Source organism: Leuresthes tenuis, unplaced genomic scaffold (assembly GCF_036924035.1).
Source record: "Leuresthes tenuis unplaced genomic scaffold, fLeuTen1.0.hap1 SCAF_16, whole genome shotgun sequence".
NCBI lineage: Eukaryota > Metazoa > Chordata > Actinopteri > Atheriniformes > Atherinopsidae > Leuresthes > Leuresthes tenuis.
The window spans coordinates 17525980-17547746 of NW_027325370.1; the positions used below are offsets into that span (position 1 = coordinate 17525980).

Genomic DNA, 21767 nt, shown 5'->3' on the forward strand with positions numbered 1-21767 from the left:
ATTTAATTAGATGGAATTGTTTGGGCTGATTGTATTACATTGAATAGGACTATGTCTTTGTGTCTTGAGACGACATTTGTTGTTTTCTAAGTAAAACGGACCTGTGTGTGCACTCTGTGGTTCATCCTCTCAGCATACATGGATGTAGTCAGCAGTTCTCCTGCAGTGTTACTTTACCCATGGAGTCTGCAGCTGCTGAATATTCTAGTTCCATGAAGCAAGACGGCACATCTTTGTATCAACTTACTGTAAAGTTGACCACCTCGACTCCCCTTGAAAGTTTGAATTGTGTAAATTACTGAGTTGGATAAAGTTGGTTAAAAGCGCTGCAGTAACTCACTTTGCCTTTTCCCCACCTCACCTTAGAGTGTGTTCAAGCGGTTTTAAAACTAGTCTCTACTCAACTGTGGTGAACTAAACTGTTGTTTGATGCAGCAGCCAGTCATTTTGTCAGTCAGGAAGCATTGCTAAGCAAATAACTGGGCATACTAACAAAAGGCATCAATGCTTCTTCCCCCAGAGGAACTGATGTTGTTCATTTCAGTTTTCTTCTGCTTTACTAAATGAGCCTCCTCTACAGTTCTGAAGAATACGCTATTTTTTTTTTGTCCCCCCCCCGCTACATTTGCATTCCCAACTTGGTCGAGTCTTTTGTCAGTTTTCCCACAGGGAACTGCTTTACTGCTGCATATTGCCAGTTGTCCTTTTTGGCAGTAATAGATGCAGCACCTGCATAAAAATTAAACAACAACCGAACTGGCTTTTTCAGAAGAGATGCAGGTAGTGCAAGGAGGTCAGAGGTCACTTCCAGCTTCTCATTAATCTGGTCTTTAGTTTGACTTCCTACTTAAGTAATTCAATTTGAAGTTCAGTAGATGCTCTTAACTCTAAAGATCCAGACGGCTGCGACTCGGGACATTTGGAGAGTAATAATTAAGAAAAAACAAAAGATTTCACAGATTCAAAGGGAGTTGTGTGTTGAATAAACTGCTTCCAAAGATATCACGACCGTCGCTGCTGGCAGAGGATTTAAGGACCATGTCAGCGCTAAAGCAAAGAGGGGAAAAAGCATGTGTGGAATAATTAAGATATTTCATTGATTCACACAAGCAGAATATTAAAACTCACGAATTATTGCTCAGTCTCATCAAGTTAAAATTTTTAAGATTTAGTTGAGGGCTAAAGAATGACTGTGGTCACGTTTAAAAGAGACTGACAGCTGCAGTGAAACTGGAAACGTACAGCAGTCTGCTGTGTCCTCTGTAACACCAACACACCACAAAGGAGTCACAATCTCCCAGTGCCACTGACTGCTCTCATGATTTAATGTAGACTCAGTGGTGTAACAAGTCAGTTCCCCTTCTGAACCAATAAAATATTATCTGTCTGTCCATCTGACAACCAAACACTTCCTTATGCCTCGAGGCTGAATTGTCAACTGTAAAAAGGTCTCTTATGAATGATCTGACGCCAGTGTTCGAGCCATCTGTGAGAGCCACCTGGCAAACGACTTCATGTGGGGACGGTGAGTGATGCCGTCAGCTTATCCATTGATGATAGAACACTTTGTTGCGTCTTAATGAAACTAGACTAACTGTAGATGCAGTGTTTGATAAAGAATTATTGTTTTTTCCTCCCCTGTATGCCGTCACAGGAGACTTCTGGATGAATTCAGCCCACTTGCTGATTTACATAAAGGTAAAACTGTAATAATAATCCCTTTAGATTGACTGAAAATCCATCACTCCAACAGGGACTTGAATCTCCCCTCTATCAAAGAGACGATGCAAAACCTGTGGAACATCAAGAGTCTCATTTTGTTAATAATCGACCTAATTACAGCCTAACGCCATCCATGAGGGAGGCACCTTAACCTGTTTTCATGGTGCTGAAAATGGGATTTAGAGAAGATGTGCTCCAAGCATAAAAGTATAAAATGATAATATGGGCTAATTAAAGCTGGTCTGTGTGATCTCAGAGTAATGTTGTGTGTTTTAGGTGCCATTTCCTTTTTTTAGTTATGACTCGGGTAAAGGGTTAAAGCCAGAAAAAGATTAACGCGAGCAGCTTTAAACCCAGAGGTGTCGGCTTCACCTCGACCAGGAGAGGATTTATTCCCAACATTCTTCACATGCTTTCGTTCAGTTATATTTTATGTAGCAACATATCAAAGAATCCACAACGTGTCAGCAAAAGGTCCGGTGATGGGAGTGTTTGCTGAATTCATTCACTGATGAAGAGCATTTTCTCATCATCAGCAGCAGCAGCAGCAGCTGTGAGAGGATCTGACACAACTAACGTATTCTTTCCATTTACGGGCAGCGAACAGATCAGCGTTCAGGGTTTGTATTGGACACAAATCAAATCAACCACGCTGGGATGTTTAGAATGAGACCTTTCTCAGGAACTGACAGAACAGACTACCCGAGTTGTCTTTGTGTGAAGTTCTATTCATCAGTATTCCAGTCAGTTTTCCAACAACTGAACCGTCGACCCGACATCCAAACTGACGCACTTAAAAGTGGGAAAATGTATTACATTATCTTATCAACTATGATAGTTTCTATAAATCTGTTTAAGACATCTGTACACTGGTTCTCAGTACACTGTCAGATCAGATTTTCTAGCAGTTTTGTCTATTAAGTAGAAAGAATATCATTTATTTTCCATAATGCTGTCTGTTCCAACACTATCACAACAAAGTAGACACAGACTGCATGTGAGCGTGTTAAAGTGTGTTTGAGTATCCTGGTTAAGATCAGCTTAGGACTGCTGCAAATGAGGTTATTGAGTATTCGATAGATTATTCCACCAATTAATGGAGTAATCAGATAAGTACTTCTGTAATAAAAACTATTTCAAAGGGAAAATTCACATTAAGAAGAAGCTTTTACGTATAGCCACAACAAAGGCTGGGCCATAAGGCCAAAGTTTGTGAAAGCTTTTATCACTATAGTACTGATGACTTGTACAGAACACAGGGTATTTACCTAATGTCCAGCTGTGTTAACATCTGTTTGCTTCTCTCCTGCTGTCTTTAAATGCAGCTGATTTCTTATAAAGCCTCTCATTTCCTTTTTTTATTGTCCGTTATCAGCCAACGCAGTGAATCAGAAATAAAACCACTCAACACCACACCTTCCAACCAGCAGATTTTAAAAATAAACCATCTTCTGATAAAATGACTTTGACGTGACTGAGAACAGTTTAGTTCACATTAACAGCAGAAAGGCTTCAGTCTGTAATTGGGCCTGTGCTGGCGGGGTAGTTCTGGTGACATTTCAACAGAAATTAAGCATCATTTGTCCAACACATTAAACACAAGTTGCTCTTTTGAAAACAATCTGACATATTTTTAGTAGCCCAGCCCAAACCTCAGCTTCCTTCTCAGCTAACAAGCCAACCGATTTCCAGTAAAACGCATGTAGTGTGACAAGAAAAACTGTCCCCGTGAAACAGAGCGACCACTGAGCAGAAGATGTTTCATGGGAATTAAACGACGCTTCAAAGCAAATAATTTGCATGGAGGAATTGTTTAACTTTTGTGTTTATACAGGATTTGAGAAACCTCACGATGCAAGCTGGAGTTCTGTGAATGAAAGGATGCTCAAAGTATGTTAAGCCCCTTTCACACATGATTCATCACATGATTGGCTTCATCTGTGACGGGTTTCAGTCATTCACACTAAATTAAAAGCGTATGTTAGCAAATCCGGCCTCAGACTACAGAGTCAAAATGGTCCAGGAAAGCACCAGTGGGGGCGGGGATACACAAAGGCAAAATGTTAATTTACCAACAGATTAACGGAAAGCAGTACATGTGTGAAAAGGGCTTTAATTTGATTTCTGAATGCTGGCAACGAGGTGAAATGGGTAAATACGCTCACACAGACCAGACAGAAGTTTTTCAGTGGACACCTAACAGGACGCTGGCTTCCTGTTTCATTTATGCTTACGTGATTATCAGAGTGATCATTTAAATGCTGCAGTGTTTATGTTACAGGAGTCCATTTCCCACAGCTCTCAGTAACGGATACATTTATCATGGATTCACAAGTGTTCAGTGTAAAGCTCATATTCAAAATACTAAATATCCATGTAAACACACTTTTTAATAAGGCCTGTAAATAGCAATGCTATTAATATTGCATGACCTTTTACATCACATAATTTAGATAAGCATGGCTGGGATACGATTAGAATTTAGAATGAACACTGGAGCAGCAACACCACCCTTAGTGCGCCTGGTTGACCAGTCGGAGAGGACTAAACTCATTTATATTTAGACTAATTATTCATGATTTTCATTCTTTAATGTATTTTAATTTACTCATCACACCTGGGTTTGATAAAATCCTTTTAAGAATTTTTATTTTTTATTGTGCTTTTTTTCTCTTGTTTTTACTCCGCTACATTGTAAATTAAGCCTTCATACCTCTGTGTATTCAGTCTAAAGACGGAGTAAAAATCAACCCCTACCCTGATCCAGATCATATTCCTCCATGGTGCTGACAAAGTGAGGTCTGGAGTAGAAGTTATGTGGCCCCGGCTGCTGGAGACCTCCCAGGCTGAAGAGGCTTCGCTCATTGGTGGCGCAGCAGGAGAAAGCCCTCCGGCTGGGGATGCAGGGGTAGCGCGTCCAGCTCTTCATCTCCAGGTCAAAAGCCTCGAGGGCCGTCACCGGCATCTTTCCCTGACGACCGCCTGGAGGAGGGGAGAGAAAGATCAAACGCGTTTAAGGTGATATCAGAGCTTTCCTTGTCCACTAGATAATGAATCCGTTCAAATCTGCAGAAATGGGATGGCATAATAACAAATTGTGAAGGGGTGGCATCTGCATGCTTCTCCACAAACATGAAAGGCTTTCAAGCATACTGGTATGTACATGAATAAAGTCCAATGACCAATACATGTTTCCTGTGTGACAGTGACCTTATTTCCTTTTCTTGTCTCACTGTCTTTTAATCTAGCCTTTGTCACAAAGCCTGGCAAGCAGACCAACATTACTTTGGGTTGAAAGCACAACAGAGCAGCAGGGTGCTCCCCAAGGACGCCTACAAGTCGTTTACTTCAACAAATCATAACTTAACCTTGTAAAATACAACTACTAGAGGGTGGCAAAGTGGTGAGAGGGAGCATTGAAAGGGCAGTAAGGATCTGAAAGACGGAGACAATGCAGACAGAAGTGGTGTTAGAGGTGAAAAGAAGGACAAAGGAGGGGATTGGAGAGGGTTTAGGGGAAAAAAAACGATGGAGGGAGAAACATACGGAAATTAAGAGAGAAAAGTGACAAACTGTGGAGAGAGCTAACACAGAGAGGAGAATGTGGAGGAGTAAAAGAAGAAAAATGGAAGAGGGTCAGCTGGAGTGGGCAGGACGGCATGGAGATCGATAGTGAGACAAAGAGTTGAACTGAGTGGGAAGCATTAGTGCAGCAGAAAGAAAGGAGATTTCAAGCAAAAAGATCTGTTGACTGCAGCAGAATACAACATGTGATTTTCTGTGAAATTGGACAGTTAACATTCAGTTAACATTCACAGGAGAGCCAGCTCTTCAGGTCCAGACTCAGTATGAGGTTCGCTCTTCTGAGGACAGTAATGTCCACATTCTGGACAGAGAAGACGGCTGGTTCGAGAGATGAGTCAAGGAAACCATCTTTGTCAAACTGGAGAAACACTCAAAGCACTTGAACCTGCCACCATGTCTCTCTACTCCAGGCGGTTTCACAAGCATTCATACGTTGGATCCTGTGACTAAAACATGCTCTTTGGAACGGGTAAACAACGACCCGCACACTGTTCGGGGGATTCAGTGACACCTGTGACCTTAACGACCTGTGTGTGAAGGGCCCTGATAATACCCACCAACCAATTTAAAACTTAAGACGCCTTTTTTGGAGATGAAATGTCTTTAAGAACAAAGATGTGCACACATTAACTGAATGTTTTGGTCATTAACTGATTTCATTTTTCTTTTTAAACAATGACAGAAAAATGTGAAAGTCGTTCATGTTGACAGAACATAATGAAGAAGTTCCGTAACTTCATCCAGTCGCAACGACACATCCAATAACTTGACCAAGACCATACCTGGTAGACCCCTTGTATAGAAGAGTGTCTGGTTTATTGTAACACAGAAACACAGAAAACTTCACCTCAAGTCTATTTATTTATAGCAGACCTGATTCTACCAAGAAGCTCCCTGCTAAAGAACAAAGTTAGTGCTTCTGAGAATCTGTCTATTAAAGTCTAATCTGCTGTATGCTGCGCTGCAGTCGCTAAGAAACGATATTCCCCCCATCCGTATGTAATGCAGAGAATGAATTCATATTTTCTAGTGTACAAATCCAGGTACTTAACTCTGTAATAAGCGGTGGAAATTTCTGCTGTTGGTGATTTTTCTGAGCTTTTAAAAAAAAAAAAAAAAAAAAAGTGAGTTTCTCACTTTAGTTCATGTCGCAAAGCGCTTTTAAAGGCCTGGGAAAATGCAAACTAGCTGCTGTGTAAGGAGTTTTGCTCCTACAGGGAGTGCTGCTTGTATTATCAATAACTCATGAGTCGTTCCTGCTGCAGCCGAGGCTGTTATTGCAGATGTAGGTGTAAGATACCGGCTGGTACGTAATGAGTATCAGATACTCGACTATGGTGCGTTTGCACTCATTCTGTATTTTTGTTTCACTGAATAATTTCTGCTGCTGACTTGCTGATGCGCACTTTTAAGCCGCACACACGCTGACTGCCATTACCGACACTGCTGCAAAATCCTTGATTTAAATTGTGCGCACATACGCACTAAGAATTATTTAGTAGTTTGAGACCTGATGAGTTACTACGCCAGCAAGTCTGCTGCGGACTGGGAACTCAACAAATTTAAAACAATGCAGGTTCAGGTACCCACAGATCCTAACACACAACTGAGTGTAAAAGGTCAGAAACTTTTTAAGAGTGAGCAGACAATCTATTCACACGAGGTGCCTGGGAGACAAATCTGAAGTTAGTGTAAGAGAGATGATGACTGGGAGAATAAATATCTGCATATCAACCAGGAATCTGTTGGTTGGGATGTATTGTATTTATCAATGTGAGGCTATGCTTTAAACTTGCCATTTATTATATTATCAGGTCCTTTTTTCACTGCATCATGTGATGTTATTGTCATCAATTTTGAAGATCCGGTGCTGAGAAACCCTTAAACTATTTCAACAGACAAACAGTGTAATTTCCAGAAAAAGAACTTTTATTTCTGTTCCTTGGAGCATATATTAAGGTGTGTGAAGTCACCAGAAAGTGTTAAACTCCCCAAATTTTTTAATTAGTTCCGTCTTTGATTTTATAGTTTCTAATTTAACGAGGCGTTCCAATTTTCATTTCAAAAAGTGCGTCACCACTTAAATTCACTCCATTTTTAAGTCCCGCCCACTCTCATCCACCCTGCTGGACGGATGAAGCCAGCTTCTGTTGGAAATGTTCTGTTGTTGGCTGTACTGAGGAGCATGTGTCTTCCATCTACCAGCAGCCTCAGAGGATAGAAGAGCCCAGTGGATAAACTATTTGAGGGTAAAGTTCCAGCAGAGTTAGCTAAAGACTGTATTTACAGCAACTACTTTTCAGTTGCTGTACATACTGTTTAAATAACTTGGTCTAGTTCAACGCTGGACTGAAGAAACTGAGCCACAAAGAGGGATCAGCTCCAGCTCAGATCCTGAACCTCAGAGCAGGGAAATGGAAGTATCTGAGAAATAATTCCTCATGATTTATTTATTGACCTGTTTTCCTTTTGCAGTAGCTAATGCTAACAGCTAAGCTAATGAAGATTTTTGTATTGTTTTTGGTATAGTTTTTATTTTTGTATCTTATTTTTGAAAGCTTATTTCAAACATTTTATTTCTGCATCTAGTCCATCCTGATGCTGCTGAAATTATGCAAATTTCCCCTCTGAGGAGCAAATGAAGGATTATTCTTTTTTATTCTAATTGCTTGTATAAACAGAAGCTAGAGTGACCTGATTGGCTAGCTCCAGCATCCTGCTGTGTTTAACTGAATGTATAATGAGTACAAGCCCCCGGGGAGGAAGATTAAAATGCACCCCTCATTATAACGTGCATGCCAGAGACAAAATAATTTCAATAAATAATTTTAATGAAATAATACACTACAACAAAATGTTGAAAACAGTATTGACTTTTTGTCAGCGTGACAGTGCAGTCTGATCCTCTGATTCTCTTCAGTCTGTTGCATATGGTGTGTATGCACCTCTTAAACAGCCAAAATTAGGAACAGGAGAGTTTTATCCAATGAAATTCAGAAGGGATTTTAATTCAATACGATGCAGGGAGTGTTAACTGTGTTGCAACGACTTTATGTCCAACTCCACCTGAAAAACGGACAATTCAAGTGTTCAATTTCAGATGGATGAAAACTTGTGTCGCAAAGGGAAAGGTTAGAGGGCTGTGCAAAATGTAAATTAAAAAGAGAAATTCTTTGTAAAAGAAGATGATCAATATTAGCTCATCTTAAATCTGATGGCTGCATTAAATCTCGAAAGGATGAGACAGAGCCAACAAAAGAAAGTAGGTGCTACAAAAAAGAAACAGCTGGGAAAACATGTTGGAACTAATTGGGTTCATTTGCAACAGGTCAGTAATCAGAATCTCTCAAAAGTGAAGATGGACAGATGTTAAGCAGTCTGCAAAAAACTTCTACAAATTCTAGAGCAATTTTATAATGTTGCTGAATAATCCATCTTCTACTGAAAATAATGTCATCAACAGATTCAGAGAATCTGCAGACATCAAAGTGAACAAGAGACACAGCTGAAAAAGAAATCACTGCATGGACTCAGAAACACTTCCAGAAAACAGTGTCTGTGAACACAGGTCACCGTAACATCCACAAATGCAGGTTAAAGCTCTATCATGCAAAGAAGAAGCCACATGTGAAAATGATCCGGACCAAAACTGGAAACCTGCACATCCGGAGAGGCCCCATCAAAGCTGAAAGGTATAAACGGCAACATCTGCTCCCATCCAGATCTGTTTCAGGGAAGGCCTTGCATATTTCAACAAGACCATGTTAAACCACATCTTGCATCAATTCCAACAGCATGGCTTCGTAGTAGAAGAGTCCAGGTGCATGCAAATAATCAGAGCCAGAACCTACTACTGCAGCTACTCAAGATCAGCTGCAACAAAGACTAAATGATGCAAAACTGAGCCAAATCTACTTGTCTGCAAAAACAGGGTATTAAACTAAAGCATACTGCTAAAGTAAAGGTTGCATGCAGTTCACTTCAAGTGTTCCATATTTAAATGTAAATTTATATTTAAACTCTGGACGAATGTTTATCTTTCTCTCTGACTGGAATCTAAACTGCAGAAGTGACCTAAGGCTACATGCACGAGTTATATTTAGGATAATAGCTTGGGTTAAAAGCAAATTATAAGGTTTTTGGACATGGATACTCATGGTTAATACGTTAAAGTAAAGTTATGAGAGCATTGGTTTAAAGTATGAAACAAACAGTAGTCCCCACAGGAAAATGCATGGCTGTGTCAACCCATTACTCCATCCCCCACAACGTGGCTCTTGAGCTACTTGCTGAAACATCTGCTGGTCCATTAGAGGTCGATTGAGCACAAAATGAAAGTACAGTCTGTAAAAGCTGCTTCTGTGTCCGTGTCCACAGGCAGCTGTTTTTGTGTTGGCAGTGTCCATTTTCCACAGAACTCAAAGTTGATTGTCAAAAAGCTCTCTCGGCATGCAGCTTTTCTTTTTCCTTTTTTTAAAATCACTTCTTTTTCCTGCTGAGCTCACAGGGCTGTAAGTTAAAAATGGTTCAACTTTTTCGAACACCATCAACGGGGTTCACTTCCGTCTCACTGAACAATCAAAATCAAGAAGGGCAGGGAAGGAACTGATCCTGACTTTCACTGACTTGCCAAACCGATTGGACCAGTGAGCGGCACCTTATCAATATCTCCTTTTGTATAATTATTTAATCCACATAGGAATAAATTACTGATTGGAGCTGGGGTTTTTTTAAATTTATTTTTATTTAAGGAAAATTAGAAATAATACTAAGGTAAGAATAACATTCTTCACATAATATAACTTGATTTATAATAAACTTGTGATGTGGGTGTAAGACTTCTTTTACTGGTCAGTGAACGCATCACAAGCTCAGTGTCCAAGTCGCACACACTGCTGCATGTTTTCAGACGGGAAGCTTAGAAGAGTGAGGACAGCTCACTTTTTCTTTCAAAAGACCACATGGAGACTAAAATTAAATCTTCTACTAAATTATATTCAGATCAATGTCTAATATTTCCTTATGCAGACTGATGTCAAGCTTCTGTCTTTCTGACTCAAGTTGCAGCACGTTTGGTTCTCTTTACTGTTCATACACTGTTATTTTGTGCTTCCAGTGGAGCGAAGAGGACAAAAATGTAGATATGGAAATAAATGTGGACTGTGCTGTTGTTTGCAAAATGCATCCTCTGTGAAATAAAATTATTTAATTCTGCCTTCGGAGTTTCCAATTTCTCTCTCAGGAGTGATGTGAAATTTAAAACGCGCTTCAAAAAGCAATAACAGCTACCTTAAAAGACTATTCATAAAAAAGTAAAAGTTATTATAGATGGAAATTGGATATCAGTCAAGTTTCGCTCCAAACTCCTTTTTTCCCCCCTAAAGAGCAGCTTTTAACCTTCAGTCTGTCCTTCTGACTGTTGGATCTATCCGAGATGGATTTTTGTCACCGTCACTCCATCTCACAGCTCTAAAAGTGCAAAACACAAAGTCAGAATTGAAAGGCTTTTAGTGAAAACACTGAAACACTCAATTCCCAAAACACATGGCTGTGCATGCAAAAGCAAAACACTGAAATCATGACCCCTGTGAAGTTGGCCAAACTTTCACTTGTTGACTCAGGTTTTATGTGAGAGATGGAGCTCTGAGCATGAAGTGGTGTTAAATATGGTCCTGCAACATGTAAGTCTGTGGAATCTTATATTATCCACAGACGACCTGCATTTAAGGAGACAAATACAAGAAGTAGAACAATTATTGCCAAGGTTGCCATAAGATGTCCTAATTCTGTATTTTTCTTATTTTCTTTTTTTTTAGCTTCACTGTTAATTAGCCCAGTAACTTACCATGAACATCTGTTACTGCAATGTTTATTAGTAAAATTAAGAACAATGAGTTAATTTTTTTCCCATAATGTTACTTTTTCTTGTATCTAACAGATATTAACCAAATTTTAGCAGTTTCACCTCTTTATTTTTCTTCTTTTTAAAGGATTTGAGACACTAGTGGCAGCTGGGGTGCAAAAACCTGCAGCAAAAGCCAGGATTTGAACCTGTGGCGGCTGCGCTGAGGAGCTTCAGCCTCTGTACAGCTCCCAGTTGTGTCTGTTCGCTGGGTTAATAACCACTGATTCAACAATACTGTGCACTGTGATATACTTTGACTGCTCTATACAGAGACTCCATGCAGTCAAACAGCCCTTACTCTACGATACAGTGAGCTTTTTAAGAAACAACCTACATGCCTTAAAACACTTTAGTCATGCCTTGTTTCCACCTGCTGCCCAGAACTGTTGGTTTTTAGCCTTGCTTTGACCCCTTTAGTTCCTGTTGTTTTATTCATTTTTCTTTTCCTTCGGACCGCAGTTCTCAGGGCTAACTGTTAGTTACGTGGACTGAATAGCTCACTGATTAAGTGACAGAACAGTCAGACAGATTGGTGGATGACTCAAAACAACTTCATTCCTCCATTTCATATTATAAAAAGCAAGCTTGGGCTTCACTGTCCATCTGATCTGTTCTAAATGTTGGATTCTAATTAAGAACTGTTGTTTATTTATTGATATTTTACGTATTTGTAAAGGCAGGTTTTGGGAGTCTTGATTGCATGTTCAGTCGGTCTCTTGCATCATCTGGACCAATCATAATGTTACGGCACATCATTCAGACCCAGGTCCGACACAGATGGTTCCCCTCAGGCTGAGAAACCTCCTGTTCTAAGGAAGGTGACAAATGGTGTTTTTGGTCTTTTTTTTCTTTTTTTTTTAATAAGAATTGCTTTCAATTCGTTGGTGCCAACACAAACACACACACAAAAAAAAGAGGGGGAACTTTCTCTGATACTTATAAGAAAGCTTTTGTGTGTTACTTACCAGCTCGATTGTGGGGATCTCTTACTTTGGACCCCAACTCAAGTTAGATGTTTGCACTTTTCATTAGAATTCATTTACATGTTCCACTGAGCAACACAGTACAAAAAACATCAAGTTTTCTAAAACATTTCATCGTAGGCCAACAGCAAAATAAATAATCCACTGTTAATACCGATGAAAGAGAAAGAAACTGCAGAATGTACTGAACAAATGCCCAATGCTTGAAATGTGTTTTGTTGCCACAGGTTTTATGTGCACTTCATTTACAAAACAGCAAAAAAAAAGTTGTTTTGATGTTTTTCCAAGCGAGATCAGGACCAACCGCCACAATAAAAGCAAACATCCTCCTACAGACTGTTGTTAACTGTTGTGATGTTTATACGATGTTTTAAAAAAAGAAAGAATAGATTAATATTTCCATGTCTTACCCATCATGTAGATTCGGTTTCCTATTACGAAGGGCGTCGCTCCGTACCGCGGTGTGGGCATGGAGGTCATCGGCTGCCATTCGTCCTTCTCTGCCTCATAGACTCTCACCAGAGCCTGGGGTGATGTGTCTGCTCCCATACCTCCTAATGCATATACCTTCCCATCTGCAGAGAGGCACACGAGAGGAACAGTGTATATTAATAGCTTTAATAGAATGCATTACCATTTCCTGACTTAGAAACAATGTGGTCGATAATACTGTACACAGACTGTCTGAACTGAGGAAAAATACCTGCAAACATACAAAGAAGTGCTGCACTGCTGTGCCCTTTCATCTTTCCTCTTCTGCTCGACCTGTCGTATCTGCTTTCTGTCTCATTTCTCAATAGGATCCAAGCAATTTGCAATATGTATGTCTGAGTCTACAAAACTTCTACTGCACCCCCAAATTAGGTTTTCACAAAGGACAGATACAAACATACAACTACTGCAGTGTCATTAGAAAACGGGGAGAAGAATCCTGCTGCGCAAGCAGAAACAAACTCCTGCTCAAATACTGCAGGGGGAGGAAAAAAGAGAGAGATGCAAAGCAAAGAGGGGAGGAGAGGAGAAAACACCAGCATGAGATAACAGAACAGATGAGGTTTAGATTAACAGACAATTAGCACAAGTTGTGACAGTGCAAATGTGACGAAGCACAAGAGTGAGACAGAGAAACTGAGACAGGAAAAGCAGAGGAGAAAGAGGGGGATGGGGCGCCTTAGTCATCCAGACAGATGATAGCTCCTCAGAGCTGTGACTTAAACTGTGAACAATCGAGCAATAATAAATCTGTCACTCTGAATGCAGCGATCCTCACGTAGTTCAGCAGTTATGACAGAGGAAATCCAATTGTACTGCTGTACATAAACCGAATAGTGCAGCAAGAACACTTTCACAGCATGAAGGGTGGTGCTGTGCATGTGGGTGAAATAGGAGGCAGGATCACCAGATCACAGGAGTTTGGTGGATCGAGCAGAACACTGAAATGGCAGGTTTCATGATTATCGAATAAGGGATCATCACAAACTTTACTTTGGTTTAGATCCTTAGCCATCCAGGTAATGGTAACCCTAAATGTTTGAATAGAAAGTAAGTGGATTCCTGTTTGGATTCTATATCTTTCATCAAAAAGGCTTTCTCAGTGCTGGGTGACTGGTGGGGAAAGTCGGATTCGTAAGCTTGTGATGAAACATTCACACGTCTGCCGTTTTTACACCAAGAAAGAGTGTTAAAACAGGTTTTTTAAAGATGGGCTAAAACAAGTCAGCTGAATCCTTTCCCATTGTCTCAGGAAGGGTCTTACCCTCAGTGTCTGAGAGCTACAACTCACTGGTGCAGAATACCACTATCTCTCAGTGGAAGAGCCTGTAATCACAACATGAAGGGAGGGAAATACACGTTTTCTGTAAAGTAAAAGTCAGCTGTTCCCACTCTTCTACTCCCAACTGCAGCTCCTCAGTGAAAACCGGTGTGCAGATGGAGCCGTTAAACACACAAAACTACTGCGGAGTCATTTGACTTGGGACTGAATGCAGATTAAACATTTTCACACTGCACTCAAAAGCCAGATGTTAACAGGTGTTGATGTGGTTTTTGATCTCTTTATTCTTGTCAATCTATGGGCTGACCTGCCACAAAGAACAAGTTTGTTCACTAAAATGTTTTCAGCAGTGTTGTTCAGTGTGGCTGGAGAGACATTTGGAAGTATGTAAAAGATAAATGGGGGGGGGGGGGGGGGGGTTACAGCTGATCAAACATGAAGGATGTGTGTAAACCAGTTGAACACAGCACAAAGAAAATTTCTGTCAAACTAAATAGTTTTTTTGAGCTTTTATTTTCACTGCTTTGCCGCAGCAGCATGATCAGCATTTCCTTGTTAAATTAAATGAGAGCCAGTTTTCACTGAGATTAAATGTGCTAAATTATTTTCATACCCAGAAGGGAGCTCGGATATCTAAGAGTTTCTTTTTGAACATCTTCTCTGGGGGGGAAGTTTTTAAGATGCTACTTGCTGCACAGATTTCATCCTGAATTAGACGCCAGAGCAAATAAAGAATAAAACCTTCCTTGTGATATTTGGTAGAAGCAGAACTATATAACACTTTCATTCACATTCAGTATCACAGTATGGAGTTATCGATTGCATCATATATTACATCAACCTCTGCCAAAACCTCACCTCCCAAATGGGGCTTTGTACACATTCTCCTTGTAATCGTCCCCACTGAACTGAAGCATCAGCTGAATTTAAAGAGGAAAGACTCAAAGACTTGAGACAAAGCCGAGATTAAAAGGGTAAAGCATGAACTGAAGGTGGGTATAAGGGAGTGCAGGAGCTCGGGCTTCAACATCAAAGACTATCCAAAGTTTTTTTTTGTTTTTTTTAATAGGTTCAGCACCCCCAGCTGGGCTCTCCCACACAAACTCAGACTTCACACCACTTCAGACACTGAATTAAGCTCCCATCTCCATACACCACTCACCAGCTGTAACATCCAATGGGATTCGCACAATTGATATATTTACTAATGAGAAAATAAAGATTTCCCAGTGCTATGTGAATGGTTTATTCACTTGCACCCCCCCTCCAAAAAAAAAAAAAAAGGTGATCAAACTATAAATTGACTGATGAATCGATGGATCCTTGTATCCTGGAGGAGTTGATTGGGGAATAATTGCTGACTGAGGAGCTACAGCCAGTGAAATGGAGAGGACACAACAGGGGGAAACCCTTAACAGCTAAATAAACATACAACAAGAATTATGGATATCTTGGTGAAGAAAACCATATTTCCTTTGTAAGAACTCTCATGTCCCTGACATTTACATCTTGTAACATCACGACAGACTGCAGACAGGGAAGGCTCAGAGAGAAACTGCCTGTTCTTCTCAACAACCAGCAGAGCAAAACAAATGGATTTACCTGGAGCTATTTGTATCATGGTGTAATATAATGACAAGAGAGAGAACCTTTTCTGTATGTGAACACTTCAAATACGTCTTCATCATACATAATGTTTGCTTGTGACAGCTGACACCCACCTGAACTTAAAAACCCTCAAGGACAAGAGAAGTAGACACCGTGTAATAAAAAAGAACTGATGACACAATCTTATAATGCAAGCGTGGCCTTAAAATATCACGTTTTGAGCTGTAGACGATAATTTGGTCACATTTTAAGCTGGATAAAAACATTAAGTAGGCGGTGAAGAAAAAAAAACTTTAATAAAGAAACTCATGGACTGTCTCAGATAATCCAAATGAATCCAGGGAATAACGAGGCAGGAAAAACGGGAGTTGAACACGGGGGTAATGCCAAGAATGGTGAACAGACAGCCTGACAAAGGAAGAGGAGGAGAAAAAGACTATATAAACACTCCAAGTCTGATGAGACGCAGCTGGCAATAATTCAGACAGGAGAGAGTCGCAGGGTCAGCGAGGCAGGGGAAGTGAAAGCAGGGCTGTGTTTAAATTGTCCTCTTCATCGCTGTATCGTCCACCATGTAACCAGGAAGTCATTTAGTAGTGTAGTTTGACATTTAAACTGAAACTTTCCATTCCTAAACATCTTATGCAAAACTCTGTCCATGTGACCCATCATGCATTGCAGACTTGGGAAAGCTGATGGAGCATGCTAATGCTAGCTAACGCTAAGGTTTGCAGCTCATTGCTGTTTTTCTCTTCTCTATAGAAAACGAAATAATACTACTCGGGGCTGAAAAATTATGACTCGATGCCTGAGACACAGAGTTAGAGAAATTATTGGTAAAAAATGTACAGAAACCATATTTGAATATTAAGTGGTTTTGTCTGAACAGTAAACTTGTGACACCGGCTTCACACCAGGAACGTGATGTGCGTGGTGTGTATTCTTTGTTCTACTCTGGCATCGCAGTTTCACATGTATTTTCGCCCCATCAACAGTTCTGCTTCAGCACATTCACTGCTGGCATATAAATCTTTGACACAGCCTGCCGTTGATTAAGGCCATAAATAGCCAGTTTTGTGTAACTCATGGTTGCTATGACTCAAAAAGGGGTGTCGATCACAGCCATTCGCCAAACTGGAAATCATTTTAATCATCATCATAACAGGTAAGCTGAACTTCTAATATCTGTGGCACATTGCCTACACACTGAAATTATGATGAAAGGCTCTTTCCTGACGCTTACCTCATGCATTAACAATTCACCCCCCAGATGTGGCTGCGACATGTCTAACACAGCCAGTGTGAATGCTCTAATCCATTAACTGAAATGCTCTGCACATTCCTCACACACAATCAAAAGCTCCTGGTGTGAAGCCGGCCTTAAAGTAGTTTGTAATCCAAATTTAGACATTTGGATGCCAGCTACAGCAATGGGTCCAACATCTAAAAACTCAGAAACATTTCGAAAAGAGATGAGTTCTGACTTACACAATGGATAATTAAGCAAATTGTATTCTCTTTCGCTCCCCCTACAGTTCAGGAAAGTAACATCACTGTCATAAAAGCTAATCTCTGCTTGAACCCTGCACAGGACAATTTTTTTTCTAATCCTGCTCCCGCTGAATTTCTGACCATTACTGCCCCCTCCTGCCATCCGTCTCAGTCTCTCCCATAATATCTGCACACAACCCCACCCGCACCTGCAGACCCACTAATTGATACACTATACAAAGGTTTTATTTCAGTAGAACAAGAGCAGAATAAATTAGAACATATTCAATCAAAAATCTCTCAGCTTTGGCTCACAAATCCTCATGTAAACTGAGGCCAAAAACTAATCAGATGCCCATATATATATATATATATATATATATATATATATATATATAAACAATAAGCAACCATTTTAAAACTTTTCCACACATCAAATTTACATTATTTTTAGTTTCATACTCTCCAGCCTTAATTTTTAATCACCAATCTCAATTGCACTTTCCGTCCTACCAACAATCTTGGGACCCAAGGTCTAGATTTAGCCGCCCGCTCCCGGCAATCTTAAAACCTGCGAGATTTGCATTCCCAGTGCAGGGCTCTACTCTGCACATGCACAGCAATATACATTCATTTGTTGTCATGTTCAAGAGGCCACATAGACACAATTAAAAGCCCACTGAAATATCACACGACTGTACATCAAAACAGCTGTAAACTGAGGTATCTTCAGGGCAGTTTCAGGCCTGGGAATGTGCATAAAAAAAGGTTGGTGTACTTGAGAGTACGAGGCACTTAGTTTAAGGTTCACAAACTTCTGTACTAGGAGGATAACAGGGGCTATATTTTTGCAATGTTTGTCATGTGGAAACAGCTGGACTGGACAACCGACTTAACGTGTTTATCAGGTCTCAACTGGCAGTTGAAGGTTGGGCAGTCAATGCTCCTGTAGATGGATGCAGTTAAATAAAAATCATGAGTGTGAATGGGTTTGTGTGAAAGTGTCATGCCAGTGCTGTGGTCAATCGGAACATGTAAACCACAAAAGGCAAACTTTAAATACATATTCTAATACATGTATATTGCTGGTGTTTCTTAATGCTACATCTAACTGAATATCTGCAGCATACTGTAGTGTCCACAATGCATCAGCAGCTCTCAGAAGTTCCAGATTTTGAAGTAAGACTGGGTTTAATTGGAGAACACCCATGAGGTGATATTTTATCCCAGACAATAAACAGTAGTTTAGTAGACAAATTAATCATCTCCTGAAAGAGTCGCTGCTCTTTCACCAGAGCTTGCACCAGAATACTAAAGCTAATTCAACAGGACTGAGAGACAGTGGTCCTCTTGAAACAGTTTGGAAATTATAACATTAATGGATTTGCTGTGCAGAGTCCTGTCTCGAATGATTGAAGAGCAGAAGAACATGGACACTGGCCCTTTTCCATCAGCTGTGCAACAGCACCTTTTACCAACTAAGACGAGAATTTCTTTAGTTGTTAAACACAAACAAAAGACTATAAGCTGATTAAAGCTCAAACACTGTCAGAAAACAAAAAAAACAAATCAACACACGGTGAAAAAAATTCAACCTGACACTGTGATGGTTGGTGCTCTGAGTGACCTCAATAAAAGACCTGCAGCCCAGGAGGGAGAGTGGTCGTGTGCCTGCTGGAGGCTCGGTGGTTTGAGCCCGGGCCTCGCCTCCAAACATTGAACCCCAAAAGAAAAAAGGCACTGCTCAACCTGTAACACTGTGCAGACTAAGAGGTGCTGTGTGTGTAGTGTAAAAGTGCTTTGAGTGGTCAACTAGGCTGGAAAAGTGCTACATAAATACAGTCCACGTGTCACTTCCTGTAAACTTAAAACCCTGACAGCGTGTCACATATATAAAGCCAGTGGACTGTTAGTCTGTGACTCCACAGGCCCGTCGTTCTGCCTCTGAGCTGCTCAATGCACACGTCTGCATGCGTGCTCTCATGTTCTGGCCTAATCATGCACATTCTCCTCTAATTAAGGAAGCTATGCTCTATTCTCTGCCTGTCACCCTTGGAGACTCCATGGCAACTACACTACAGACTGTTATTATGGGGTGGCTGTTTGGCATGTTGGTGCTTGGTGAACAAAAATCCATCACCACTGAAAGCCAGGCTACTGAGTCACTACCTGCAGCAAATGTAGAAAAAAAAAAAACAACCTATAAACCTTTCAGGACAAAAATATGCTCATGAATCCCTGCGCTGATCATACGGATCATCAAAAACAACGACAAAGAAAACTGTAAATTACACCAGTGACGGCTGAGAGGAGGGACGGAGTGAATGTATGTGCAACGTAAACATGGCTTCTGTCCTCCTTTATAACTCCTATAAAATCAGTCTGCTGCCTTTATTACACTGCAGCACATCTTTCAGAACTCACTGCTGCCATTTATATTCCTTATACAGACTGGTCAATATACTGCTTGTCCCCAACTACTTTTCCTGTCCTTTGCTTTTCTCACAGCTGCTTTTAGTTTCCTTTCATCACTTTCTATCCCTTTTATCTATCCTCTTTCACCATCCTGTATTCTCTTGCCTATCATTTTATCCATTTATCCTATTCCCTCTCATCTCTTTTTTCATTACTGCTCATCCATTTGCATCCTCCATAATGCAGTGTTTAGCCCTCCTACTGGATGCTCTGTCGATGTTCTTACACGAAAATAAAGAAGTGGAAGCAAATGCAGAGTTGTGTTATTAAGAGAGAAGCATTTTTAACCACCACTCACAGTATATCCAACATAACCTTGTATCATAGCCTTTTAATTAACATTTTATTTCTCTCAGTACATTCTGCTTTCCTTCATTTCCGTCATAGTTTATATTTATATTTCATAGTTTGAATTTTTTCTTTTTCCCATTTCCTGTTCTATGAAGAAACACACGTCTTATACAACATTTGATACACAAAGTGTACAATTATAATCAGAAGTATATACTATAGGAAAATTTATCAAATACTTTGACACTCACCTAACTTACATTCAGAATGTAGATTGTGAAACAATTCTCTTTGTTATTTAATGTAAAAATGTCAAAAATACAGTGTTTTCCATGTAAAACCTAACATAAGTGAGGCATATAGGTTTGAAGTACACATCTTAGTAAAGTTAATATTTTCTGGCATGCACCTGGTAGGCAGGTCACAATTAAGTATCAAATCATGCAGTCACAATGATTTGAGATGATCCTGATTATGGCTGCATAATTACAACAAACATCTTCATTGTTTGAAAACAGCAGGGTGTGAAATCTAGAAATGTTACATTTCTAGATTTTCCAGCATTTAATGGAGATAACCGACAGACAGCCAGAGTTTCATCATTTTAATGTATCATATCCGCCATGAGTAGATGATAAAAGGCAATCGGACATTAAAACTATATTTATACTGTTATTCTCTATCAGGGTTACATGAATTCTAAGATCAGTACAAGACTTGCAGTATAGTGGAATTGTGGCCGAAGGCTTACAGGATATTAGTGGCCTTAAAATGAACGGACTGTTTCATTTGATAATTGCAATTATATGTAGGACAAATAACTGTCCACTCAAATATAGTAATCGTGAGAGCCCTGACACTTGGTAGATTTTACCATATCTCATTCTAAAATGTGGTGCACGTTCAGTAAATGACACTTTTGTCACTGCCTGGTCGGGTTTACGCATCAACATTAGCTGCCTGGTTATAGGGTTAAGAAACCTCAGGATAAGGACTAAAACACACTGTCTACCACCCTAATGGATGCTTTTTGATCTCACATTCAGTTGCTCTGAAGTTACAAAGTCATATTTAAATTATAATTATACATCTTCATTCTCTGCAAGAACCAATTATCCAGGGGATAGTTTTTAGGAGGAAGATTCTAATGTACATGCAGTCTAATTAAAGTGCAAATTTAATCACAGTGTGACCTGATTGGGGGGGATTAATTTAACATGAAGTTGAAACATTCTCATTTTTTTGCCATTATCAACAACAAAAATAAAGCAATCCATACCCATTTTCTTTAAATCTTTCAAAATTTTACCAAATATTCTTAACACAGTCCTACGGTCTGTTTATGAGTGGCTATTATTGAGTGAATTTTAGGTGATATTTTTTTGGAGGTGGGTGAGAAAAATTGCCCATAGGTCAAAGAGTGGCGTTTGTTCTTGCTGCAGTCTCAGTCTTTAGATTCTGTCTTCCTTTTTCTGCTGAAAACTATAATAAAGTGTGAAAATACTGTATGATAGCAGTAAACCTTACAGACCAACTCCTGCACCTGCAGCCTTTCAAGGACCGTCCTCAGTCTCCTGAAACTGTTTATGGAGACAAAAGGCCAAAACGAACTGAACGTGCTACTTTTATGAAAATTCCCATTTGAGTTCAGACAAAGGCTGAATCTGGACTGTGTTCTAAAAATGTAAGAACCACTACAGCATAATGGTCCTAAGAGCTACAGTCTGGTACATACAGATACCTGCTGTGACAAAATTGCACCACATCCCCATAATGACAGCCTGACAGCTGTACCACAGTGACAAATATAAAAGGATCTCCCACAGTGGCTTTTAAAGGCCACTGCATCCTTCTTATTGAAGAAATGTCAATAGCAGATCAATAACTCTGCAGCTGCTGTTAGCACTGCTTATAGACTGAGATGAGAGGACTT

At 40.0% G+C, this 21767-nt stretch overlaps 1 protein-coding gene across 1 annotated transcript in view; it reads right to left on the reverse strand.

Annotated features, from left to right (window-relative positions):
* The window catches only part of klhdc8b (kelch domain containing 8B), a 117417-nt gene that overhangs the window by 34577 nt on the left and 61073 nt on the right, over positions 1-21767 (reverse strand). The window contains exons 2-3 of the mRNA XM_072366943.1: positions 12606-12770; positions 4480-4704 (exon numbers count right to left, since the gene is read on the reverse strand). Coding sequence (XP_072223044.1) covers positions 4480-4704; positions 12606-12770 — 390 coding nt within the window. The remainder of the gene's footprint in view (positions 1-4479; positions 4705-12605; positions 12771-21767) is intronic.